This window comes from Orcinus orca, chromosome 11 (assembly GCF_937001465.1).
Source record: "Orcinus orca chromosome 11, mOrcOrc1.1, whole genome shotgun sequence".
Classification (NCBI taxonomy): Eukaryota; Metazoa; Chordata; class Mammalia; order Artiodactyla; family Delphinidae; genus Orcinus; species Orcinus orca.
Window position 1 is genome coordinate 23,646,077 of NC_064569.1, and position 12,499 is coordinate 23,658,575.

Sequence of the window (12,499 nt, forward strand, 5' to 3'; positions counted from 1 at the left end):
AGTTTAAAGCACTATTTGATTTTCTAAATCATCATCTGAAAAGGTTTCTCTAGTGGGCTTAATATTCTTTAGCCCTCAACTAAGTATATTCTTTTTCTCTTTCTCTCTCTCTCTTTAAAAAAAATCAACAGCTTGATCAAGTCATCCGCCAAAGAAGCCTGTCCAGTTTGGAACTGTTCCTCTCTTGTGCTCAGAAACAGTTAAGTGCTTTAATAGCTACGGAACCAGTTGACATTGAATAAAGAGAACGTGACAACCTAACCCACACTGGCAATGGATAAATCATTAGACCTCTAAAATACATGCTGTGAATTATAAAGATGCTTTTGTTTTCTTTCCAAACCTTGGAAAATTGATTTCCACTTCAAGGATAAACCAAAACAGTATTTAGAAGAACTACAAGAGATCTAATTTATTTTCTTTTGTTTTCTCCTTTACATTTACTATTATTTTATTAGCAGTAGTAGTAACAGCAACAAAAAGTATGATGTGACCCCAAAACCATTGAAAATTACCAGATTACCAAAAGTTAACTAAGTAAACTTTATAGCCTCTGGTGCCCTGTTAACATTGTATTTGGCAAAAATACTAAATATTTTTTACTTATTGTTTCACAATGACTTGATAAGATTCTAGGATGTCATCATACATTTATTTGATTTTGAGGCTAGAAACAGCATGGTTTTCAACATCACCTATTTATCTATGTAACTTAGATGTAAAACACTGATATGACAGAGAATCATTCTGATATTACCAAACCTCTTTTCTGTAGTGGGATCTATGTATTTTCATTGGTAACAATTAACAACACTAAAGATTATTAAATTAATTCAACTTTGATCTGATGTACCATTTAAAGGAATATATGTGTGTAATGTGCTTATTTCTTATTTCTTTTCTTCAAAGTCACTATGAATCAATAAAATCATTTTTCTTATGAATCATACCATGAACTTAATCTCTAGAAAGAGAATATAACTTAGCCATTTATAGGGATTCGGGTTCAAATATAAGAGATGTGAAATACTTTCCCAGTACTTCAGAAGTACTTAATTCATGAGCAGTGTGCTTCAATGTGAAATCATGAGTTGTTTTTTTTTTTCAAACATCAAAACTAAAATATCATTACAAATGTATGCAAATATTCTGTCTTGTTTTCTGAAATGCTCCTACTTTCATAGGCTTTGTACTTTTCTGGGAATTTCTCAGTGTAATAAAAAAGAGCTTCAAATCTTATTTGGTTATTATTATTTTTTAATACTTTTTAAAAAATTATTTAAAAAAGTTTTTTCTTACTCAAACTTCTACACCCATGGATGATGATGTTTTTAATTTATACCTTCCCCTAAATATTATAATAATATTTATCAAGAATCTTTAAATGTTAATGACTACTTAGGTTCCTCTTACAAATTTAAATAAGAAATTAAAGCAAGCAGGCCACTGACTTGAAATGCAGCATAGTTTAAAAGGGGGAAAAGGGCTTTTAATTCAGGAACAAGCCAATAACATAATGTTATGGTCACATTTAAAATCAGTTGACTCTTGGTCATCAAATTTTAAATAATAGGATATTTTACACGTTACTCAGATATGATTTAGATGAAAATGAAGCATAACAGGTCACTGAAACTAAGATCCAGAAAGCTGTAGAAATATCAAGAGTAGATAATAATCAACACTTCTCTTTCTACCCCTACCAGCACAGAATGATTTTTTCTTCTTTCATTTGGGGTTACATTAGTCTATGCTATTGACATAGAGTAATTGTGGTCTGAAGTAATTTGGAACAGATTGACACTGATCAGTCTGTGAATATTTGAGGAACACCCACCATGCACAATAATAAATTCTTATATTGCTAAAATACTTTTTTCCCATGGAGTTATCCTTAAAGATAACTGAGAATAATCATCTGAACATAAAACTATTTGATACATACTGAATTAGCTAATAATCTATTTTGGTGATGTTCAAGTTATAGATTTCCACATTTAGAACTGTGTTCTCTTTTTGTCCTGGTTATCACAAGGACATAAACCATCTCAGGTAGCATTCCCTAAGAGAATTAGATGATTAAGCATTGTGCTGTGCCCAAAGATAAGAGTTTTTCCCTGAAATGTGAGCCCAAAGTGTCAAAGTAGTCAAATGTTTTGTATCTAAAACTTTCCCCTCCTATTGTATGGTTTCCTTAACTTTCTTGATATAGCATTTTCTACCTTTATGTTTAGGTGAATAAGGCACCATTCTGAAAGACTAAGGGTAAGAGAGGAATTCTGTTTTTAGAATGACAAAGCCACTGTCAAACTGTGACTAATTTTAGTAACATGCTTGAGAGTTCATTATTAGAATAGTTATTTCCTCAAAAAAAAAAAATGAATATCTGCTTTGAGCCAACTATTTTCACATGTTAGCTCAACACCCCTGTGAAGTTAAAATAACCTTGTGAAGGAGATTCGATGTTAGTGAATATTTGATGTTTAATTGCCCTTGATGACCAGGTAGAGTTGGGCTTCAACCCCAGAGCTTTCAACAGACAGTTTTACTCTTTCTAGTACCCTGGAGATACCCAATAGTCTCTCCATAAGAAATTATCTGGAAATTTTTATCCCATGTAGTCATCAGATTGTTTTAATCTTTAAAGAAGGAGGCTAGCCCCCTCTTATAAGCCTAATTGGAATTCTAGCCCTGCCACATTCTAACTGTAGAACATTGGACAAGTTGCCTAACCAATTTGAGTCTCTGCTTTCTCGTTTGTGAGGTGAAAATAGTGATTTTTATAGGCTTTTTGTGAAAATTAACCTTGTAAAATGCCCCATAGAGTAGACCTCACTGGCGTGGCCACCAGTTCACAACAAGCCCCCTTTCTCTGGGAACTGCCTACAAAATACAGGTGCAGTTGCCCACAAACAACTGGCCAAACAATATTATTCTGCCCCTCTAACGCTGACGGGCTAATCCACAGGTGAAGACCACATTGGCCTCCTGTGAAGAGTCATGTGCTGAGATACTTCAACTATTTTACCCTGGGGGGCCAGACATGAACTCTGCTTCTGAGGTCAGAAGTCCCCTGATCGCTGCCTTCCCTGACTCTTGGATTCTTTGAGCTACCCAAATATTCTTCCAATATGCCAGTTGGAAGAATACTTTTTTCCCTTAAGCCAGCCAGAGCCAGTTTCTATTACATGCAACCAAAAACGTATTAACCGAGGCAATCCAGCACAGAGCCCAGTGCATAATCCCTGGATACCCAGCGCTTGTAAATTCTTCATTTCCTCCACCATACTAATCCTCATCCAAAATGGGAATACTCTTTGCTTTATTTTTAAGGAATGTTAAAAATATAACTGAACCAAAGCCCCTATTGTCTAATAAAGCCAAGTAAATCACAGAGACCTAAAACTATGAACAAACAGTGCCCGATTTAGAAGTTCTCTGTCATTCAGAATCTGGAGTAGAGGTTTAAACCCAGCCTCACTAAATGCTGATTCATGTTGCAGTTCAGTGGAGCCTTACTCAGTGATTGCTTTGAAATCAAAACCAGAACAACGTCCCTATGCTTGATATTATTCTGCATTGAGTCAGGTATTTTTATTCTGATAGTTAAACTGACTGGAATCAGGAAATGCTATATATGCCTTAAAGAATGATAAAAAAAACAAAAGAATTATTCATTCGCTGAATTTAAAAAAATAGTCTTTGCATAATAAATCCTGAATAAGAAAAAAAAAAACCTATGTAAAAACCTGGAAAACATGTATGAAACTCCAAGAGAAAAAAACAAGAGTTATTGAATCCAAGCACTTATCCCCTAGTCTGCTGTTTACATACCAGTAAACAACTCTACTGTGTCTCTGAAGACTACCAACAGCAAGCAGAAAGCCAAAATAAATTAATAGTTCTTAGGTTGGGAATTGGATTCAAGTGATCTCACTGAAAATATAACTTTTGTCAAAAATTTATCTCTGATGAAATTAAATACCAATTAATTGATAAAATTCAGTTGTGCCTTTGATGAAAAAATATTGTTTGATTTTGGAAGTTATGTGTTGGCATTCTCAAAATTATAAAACAGAAACAAATTTTAGACTGTTGGGAGAGATTTACCTTGGAGATGGTACAGTATCTATCTTAGACACTGAAAACCAGTGTACACTAAGAAACATAATCATTTAAGAACAATGGTAACAGCTACAGCAACAAACTGTCAAAGAATACCACCACCCCCCCAGCTCTATATGAAGATATTCAGGGATTATTTGCTTTTTATGAAGATGCCTTTTCTGGAAGGTTCCAAACTATGTTGCTTTTCAATAAATCTTCATCAATTAAAAAAAATAAAAAGCCAGTGTGTTCTGAATCCACAGGCCACTTACTCGTGGGCATCACCACCATCATCATAGTAAGTGGGCAGAAGCAATATATGAAAACTCCCAGATGTGACTGCCAGAATTTTTTTAAGCCAGACAAAACTAAAAATGTTCCCTTTATTTCATTGAAAAATAAACACAGTTCCATACACCGAATCTGCCATAATGCAGGGGCTCCTTGGGCATCAGTCATTGGTTTATATAAATAGAAGGAGAAGAGCTGGTAAAATTTTCTTTGCTCTCACCTGGTTTTCTGTTTTCTTTTCCCAGAACCATCCATTCCCAACAAGCTGATCCCCTTTAAATTCTACTTCCTCCCACCCTGGGCACTGCACACTAGACTTTTCCTATGCAGTACGTGTGGAGTTAAATAATAGTTTGTGTTAATTGCCATTTATAATTAATAATCTGTGTTCTTATTTGTTTATATGTATCTCCTCCTGAAGGAAGAGCCCACATCTGTCTTGTTTATTATATTCCGAAAGCATTTCCTAGTACGTAGCCTGTGTGTGGATTTAGTGTATAATAGTGAGTCCATAAATAGTTGAATCAATCAATCATTCCACTTGTAATGTAATAAATCAACTAACCCTGAGCTAATAGAGTGACTACTAATTTAAAGGATTAGCTAAAATTGCTATGTTTCTAAATGAGGTTCTATAAGAAAGTTAAAAAACTGTCATAAAACAGTAACCAGCCTTCTGAGCACTTTAAAATGAGTCTGCATTTCCAAATGCTACAAGGATGACTAAATCATAGCTACTAGAATGCTACTAAATTGATATGCTACCCAAATTTACAATATCCTCTAAGAGTGTAAGTAGGGAAGGATATATGGCAAATTATATATATACGAAACAATTTCTTATGGTACCAAGAGATACCTGACCTCCTGGTGAGTGCGCTGTAGGGTAAATATTAGACTCACTGGTCCAACAGGTTTCAGCTACAATAGGAGGGAGGAAGAAAGTTTGGAGATGAGATTGTATGCATAGGGTTTTGGAATCAAGAATAGGAGATCCAGAGGGCCCAGTAGGAGCTGCGGGTGAGGAGAGGGGAGGGTTTGGGATTTGGGTCAGACCAGGGAATATTCAGAGCAATGTGGTGTGAGAGTCCTGGTGATAATGGATGCAGAAGGATACTGATGGCCTTTTAAAATCCAATTCTGACTCCCAATTGTTATGCAAACTGGTCTTGTATTTTTGAGAAATACACAGAGATGAAGAAACAAACTCATTCAAAAGGTAGGAAAACTTGACTCAGTCCTGGCAAAGATTCAGTTCTCAGAAGTCTGGAAGCTGATTTTAAAAGAAATAACTGAAGCCACAGAATGTACAAATCACTGACTTCAACACAGCTCAGATACTGAAGCAGATTATACAAAATGTTTTGTGGCAAGATGTATATGTAATAAATTTTGAGAGCTTGCTCTTTTGTGTAGGTATTCTTTTCTAAAACTGTTAGAACCACCGGACACTGTGGAAAGCACTACCTTTATAAAGAAACATACTTTTCCTGTAATTTTTTAAATCTTTCTCTTTGCCTGCTTTCCATAACTGCTAAAATTGTAAATGTTTATAGATTTATAAAAATGTTTAGCAGTGTTTCAAGTAGTAAAATTTTAGTAATTGTCTAACACACTTTATTTTTCTTATAATTTTTTTCTTTCTCTCATAATGCAGGGAATAGACTTTTATACTTTGTATCAAATCAAAACTGACATGTTGGCAGCAGTTACATAAAATGAGATAAACTAGGTAGAAATATCAAATCAGGTCCTTTTAGGCTTGGAACCAGTCTGTAGGTTCCAAGTAGTCCAGATAAGCAGCTACAGTTATTGATGAGTGAGACATATTCTCTTTTATATGAATTAAATTCTTTCAAAGTGTCACAGTGATTCTACCTAATATAAACCCTTGGTTATGCTGGCAGTTCCCCACATGAAGAATTCTTGTACTCGGGAATGTGTTTTATCTCCATTCCTTAGAATTTGAAATGCATATTCTCTATTATAGATATTAAGTAATCTACCTGGGAAGCTGAAAATTCTACATAGCCTATAATGCAGTGTTATGTAGACCTCAACCTTAAATGTAATGGTGCTGGTGCCCTCATTTTTTTATTCTCTCTTTCTATGTGATCTCTTCTGATTCCACAGCTTTACACAGTCTCTGTATGCTGAAGACCACTGACTTTAAGTCCAAAGTCCTGTATTCAGCTGCCTACCCTATATTTCCACTTAGATGTGGTACCTAACATGTCAAAAGCAGCGCTCTTCATCGCCACCTCACCTCTGCCAACCAGAGCTCTTTCTGTGTCTTTTCTAATATTTTCCATCTCAATGAATATATCATCCTTCTCCATTTCTCTCTTTTATCTCTCTCTCACTCCCTACTTCAAATTCAGTTCTGTCAGCTTTACTCCAAGACATATCTTGAATCCATCTACTTTTTTCCATTCATTCTCATGACTACCTCCCTGACCAAAGCCTGTGTCATCTCTTGCCTAGACTTGAAATAGTCTGCTCAGTGAGCCCTTGTTTCCATTCTTGTTCCCAAAAAAATCAATTCTCCACATTACAGCTAATGATTTCCTAAAACCTAAATTTATTGAACCAACTAATGTCTCTATGGGAAAATGCATTCATAATTTCACTTTGGATGCTAGGAACATATACAGTGTAGTAGGAATAGATTCAAGTCATTGGTGGTGGTTTCAGTCATTGGGGCAGGGTTGCTAACAGGATCAAGTGCAACTGGTAAAAGTATGACTGAGCTGAGGAAAAGGAGGAAGTTGGTAAATCAATAGTTAAGAGACCTGCAAGTGTGCAATGGGTATGTATATACTCTTTTGGGATCCAGCTGGTTCCTTTTCACGTCCTTTTCTTCTGTATGGCTTAAGCTTTGACCTGCCTGCTTCTCTACTGTTACTTTTATCTACCAGAGTATTTCCTCCTTGAAGGTTTACAGAATTCAACATTATAAATATCCACAATCTCTTAGACAGTCACTTCAAGATTGGTTAGGAATTTTATTCACAGAGGTGGGAAAAGTGGAAGTAAAATTTTCATCCAGAATTGTGTATACTACAAAAGAATATGTGGCTTCAGTCCATTCTGGGCATTTTCTGACTGAGCTAGCCCTGGCTTGGGGTATGAAGGACCAATATTTTCTCACCTTCATTAGCCTTCTTCTAGGGAAGAGAGAGGCTTCTCAGCCCTCATGAAAACTTTGTTCTCTCCTCTTCCTGCCATGTGGCACCACCAACCCTACCATTATAGTGGACACTGACAAATCAGGTAGGAAACATCAGTAAGATGGGGGTGGGGTTGGAAGAAATGGGGAGATAGCAAAATCCAAGAATTCCCAAACAGGAGCACCCTGTCCTTTTATGAATAGCTGTTCTAATTATGATATATTCAATTGACTAACAAATGCTTGAGAGGTGGAATGTATCAGGTACCCCTGGGGCAGTCAAGCTTGCTTCAACAAGCTGAGATCACTATCAGGTAGCCATGATTCTTTCCTCTATGAAATAGAGAACATGGGACCATATAAGACCACAAGGTTGGAGCAACTCCATGAAATAATTTATGTCAAAACAAGGAGTTCTGGGCAATGAGGTGATCTTCACTCTTAAATTTTGTGCTATAAGTATTTTTGCATACTTCTTTCTCTTAAAGAATGAAAAAATAAGAGGAAGTCTGTATCTTTAGTTTGCTCAATGAGAAGGAAAAATTGTAATTGGATACCCTTACTGTCAATCATTTAGCAATGCTTCTGGATAGAGATTAGGGGAACTTTCTATATATGCATTGTGTAATATGATAACCACTAGCTATATGGGGCTGTTGAACTCTTGAAATGTGGCTAGTGTGACTGAGGAAACTAATTTTTAAATTTTATTTAATTGTAATTAATTTAAATTTATATAGCCACATGTGACTAGTAGCTACCATATTGTAGATTTTGAATCTAGGAATATCCTTGCCAGGGAAAAAGCCGTGACCAGGTTTATTACCCCTGATCTTTAAAACAGTCATATTTGTTCTCTTCCACCCTTCTTAAGATTAGTGTGGAGAGTAAGGAGGTCATGAGTACAAATGCGTGTGAAACTCTCTAAGGAAAGGTATTTTGCCAGCAGAAAGCTGAGAAGACAGTGCTGTTGAGAGTTAATGTTATCATGACTAAAGAGTAAAAGAGACCTAATAAGTCAGGATAACCCTCTGACTAATGTATGACTCTCAGAGCTAGGAACATTTGTAGTTGAGTGCTTGCAAAGAAAAGAGATCTCTCTGATCTTTGGCCAAAACTTTTCAAAAAATCAGAAATTCATCTCCTAAATTTGAGGAAATACTTTAAATTTAGTCTTGGTTTGCTTTTGAGAGGGATCTGGAGAATTGATGTAACTTTAATTTTGAAAATTAAGCAGAAATTGAATAACCTCATTATTCAGTTAATTCAGAATAATTCAATTTATTATTCACAATTGAATAATAAGGATTCAGACTTCCAAAATGGATTTTTAATTAATAAAAAATAATGTCTAATTAGTTATGAGTCTTCAAAAATATTTACACTGTCTCCCAATAATTGAATTGGTTGAGAAATATCATTTCATTTAAAAAACATGTGTTGAGCTCCTACTATGTGTCACGTATTGTGCTAGACATAAACAACTAGTTAATGCTCTTAACAGTTCTTTTTAAGAAGAGGAAACTAAGGCTGAGAGCGGGTCAGTAACTCGCCAGTGATCACTGCTTTACAAGCACTGCTTCATCAGGTATGAAGCTGGGTTCCAACCCACGTCTACCTGATGCCAAAGTCCATGCTTTTCAGAAGGGGAAACATTTTCTTCCGCCAGTTACGTTCACCTATTTTATTTAACCTAGCCACTCAGTCTGTTTGGATTCAATTTTGTGATGTATCCCCCACCAAAGCATGCTGATGATCTTAAAGAATTTACAAACTCCAGGCTCAGCTTCTTGGCAACCAGGTTATGCTGAGTGGTGCATCGCCAAACCTGCACTAAACCCTGTAGCTTATTGGAGTGTTAGGGTTTCTGCTGATGGGGCAAAGTTGTGGGAAAATCATTTCCCTTCTAAGCCAAATTCCATTTAATTGCCATTGTTTACCTGGTGGGGAAAGATTTACATTCCACAGCTCAGACAAATCAATACTGCTTAATACTGTGATTTAACTTGGAGTTACACTAGCTAAATGACAAGAACGCCTGGCTGGAATATAAAGTCAAGACATCAACTACTACACTATTGGCTAATATAACCTAACAATGAAGATTCTTCCAAAAGACTAATCTTCTCCCAAGCTCTAATCAATTCTTAAGGGAAATCATCAGTCCAAATCAATAATAACTTCATGGTGTGATGAGCATTATAACCTTACATTTTCAGAGAAGAAAATAGAAATGGCTTGACTAACGTAATTTAATTCTAAGTCTTAGTCATAGAGCACAACACAGAGCCAAGAATCACTAGCTCCTTTCCTCAAATTTTACCTATTATTTGAAATTGATACAGCTCACCAGTGATATTAACATCAGAAATTACATCACATCTTAAGTAATTTGGAAATACACGATAAGAGTATTGTTTCCATTGCAAAACTTTACTGAGAAGATTTGTATCGTTCCCTTTTATAATTTATCACAGTTTATTCAGGATGGAGCCAGTTTATTCAGGATGGAGCTGGGTTCAAGACTCATGTCCGTCAGCTTAGTATTTAACCTCCCTTGTGCCTCAGTTTCCTCAGTTTTAGACAGTAAAACTCACATCATAAGCTTGTTAGATTAATACATGTAAAACCATTAAAATAATGTCTGGCTCACAGCTCAGAGTTTATGTTCTGTATTCATAAAGAATAAAGTTGCTGTTTACATTATCTTTACTTTAAAATTTTTCATTATCATTTTTGTTAATATTTTTCATATTGATAGAATGTCACTTTTTAGCTTTTAAGAATACTTTTGTTATATTGATTCATTTGTTCAGATTGATGGTTTTTCTCTTCTGTCAAACCATGTCTTAATTTATTTGAAACACATTTATGATCTGTCATGTTTCAGCCAGATGTCCCATTAGCTTCTAAAAGTAAGCTTAGAATTCTGTAAAGCATCTTCAGAGAGGGCGTATAATAATGCTTTACGGAATGATTTTTTTTTCCAGTGGTGGCAAAAATTTTGAGAATTCTAAAATGCTCTTTCCTTCAACAGTTATCTAAAGTTAAGCCCTGAGCATCTGACCTCCATGCAACCTCCATATTTCACTGTTGTGATTGTCTCAGGTATGTTTACCTTCAACAGACCTAGTCCCCTAATCTCTTTCTCCTGCTCCTGGGCCAGTCTGCTGCATTCCTGTCTGCTGTGAAGAGTGGTGACAAATACTAATCTGAACTAGACCACAGTCGCATGAAGTCAGATGGAGGACTTGGCCTTGTATCAAACCTTAAAGCAGAGGGGAAGGGTGGAAATGCTGTCTTGTAAATAGCAAGCCACCCAGTGCGTAAGCCCTGAAAACATGTAAATAACACTACATCTCATATGCTTTATTTCTCAATTTTGTCATGCTACCTTTGCCAGCTAGTTTAACTGAGTACGATTTGCAATGTTATTTTATTGAACATTTTTTGACAATTTGAGTACAGCTCTGAATGTAGTATTAAATCCTCTTCTGGCTCAGCAAATTGCAAAATTGCACGCTCTGTCTACACATCAAATCCTAGGTCTGGAGGGGAATTTAGACTTGACCTAGTCCAGCACATCCAGAAAACACTGCATTTGAGCTCTCTCATAGCAGATGGTATTTCAAGCTATCCTAAATGACATCTTTACAAGAAGATTAATTATATTATTACAGACTTTCACACAAAGGTTAAAATTAAGCTTGGCTTCCATTTCTTATAAATTCATACAATTTTTTCTTCTTGTTCAAGGATCTCTAGCCAACTCCAATGGCTGGACCAGTAAGTTTAATCACACTTCTGTGACTAGGAGGAAACTAAATATCATAAATTATGTTAACAATTTAGTTTTAAATTCTTTGTGTCAGCTTTATGTGTCAGGTTTGGGATTGATCAATTTTTTTAATCCATCAGGGATCCAGTGTTGCAGAAGTCCTAAAGAAAAGCTATTCTGAAGAATTCTCAGAGAATCAACTCAATTCTGGCAACTCTTTTATAGAGATTTTGGGATGACCAGAAACTACACTGGCACAATACTTAAAGCTTTGGCCTAACATGAATTTAAATTATAATTACATTATAATATTTTCTAAGAATTCCGTAAGAAAAAAATTGTATATGGTCAAAGGAAGGAAAAATTGCTTTAATCAAAGTCCCAATGATTGAATAGCATATATTCAGTAACAGAATGAAGATTTACCTCAAAACCATTGGGCCTTCTAGCCTCACAGTTTCTATTATTATTTAGAATTGTTTTTCAGCTATAAGTTGACAAAGATAGATTGCTTTAAAATTTTAGCTATATGGCATTTTAAAGTTCTTTTAAAATAAATTCACATTGATTTTAAACTTAGCTCTAGTTAGATTTTTAATATGTGCTCAAATTGCAGAATTCTTCATAATCAACATCTAATATCTGTTCATTTCATTTATGATTAAGTAGTCTCTTCATCCATTTATTTATTTTTTAAAAATGATTTTCCCCTCTTAAAAGAAACTTATTGCTCTGTTATGTGTTTGCTTGGAAATCATTCAAACTGTAGAGACTTCTGGTCTTATTCTCTCCAGTTCTTCTCTGTTTCTGGGACAGAGGGTGGATCGTATTTCCCTAAACCGTGGCAGTTAGATGGGGCAGCGCTATGATACTAATGGATGATGAGCAGAACTGAAGTGTATCATGTCCAAGCCAAAACATTCAGTTACTGCTGCCAGACTCACCAGCCCAAAGCTCTCTCCCCCTGCCGGGTGACAGTGGAAGAGACCTCGTGTTGAGATTGTGGAGATACAAGATCAAAACAGCCTACATCACTGAGTTGCTTCAGGAAGGACAGTTGGCTTGGAGGGTCTCATATCCACATATGGTTTTAATTGAATGAGAAATAAACCTTTTTTTGGCATGTCAAGTCGCTGAGATCTGGGAGTTTTCTA

At 35.6% G+C, this 12,499-nt stretch overlaps 1 protein-coding gene across 19 annotated transcripts in view; it reads left to right on the plus strand.

Annotated features, from left to right (window-relative positions):
* Window positions 1–12,499, plus strand: part of CCDC91 (coiled-coil domain containing 91) — a 410,464-nt gene that overhangs the window by 375,354 nt on the left and 22,611 nt on the right. For 11 of the 19 annotated variants that reach the window (XR_007470043.1, XR_007470044.1, XM_049694207.1 and 8 more), the window contains one exon: window positions 132–1,239. The exons of 5 other annotated variants lie outside the window; for them this stretch is intronic. Coding sequence is in view for 7 of the 14 variants with exons in the window: in XM_049694207.1 (XP_049550164.1) it covers window positions 132–242 (111 nt within the window). In the remaining 7 variants the exon portion in view is untranslated. Of the gene's footprint in view, window positions 1–131; window positions 1,240–10,604; window positions 10,676–12,499 lie in introns of those variants that run through there. 3 more of the 19 variants (XR_007470046.1, XR_007470050.1, XM_049694219.1) reach the window with 3 other exon arrangements.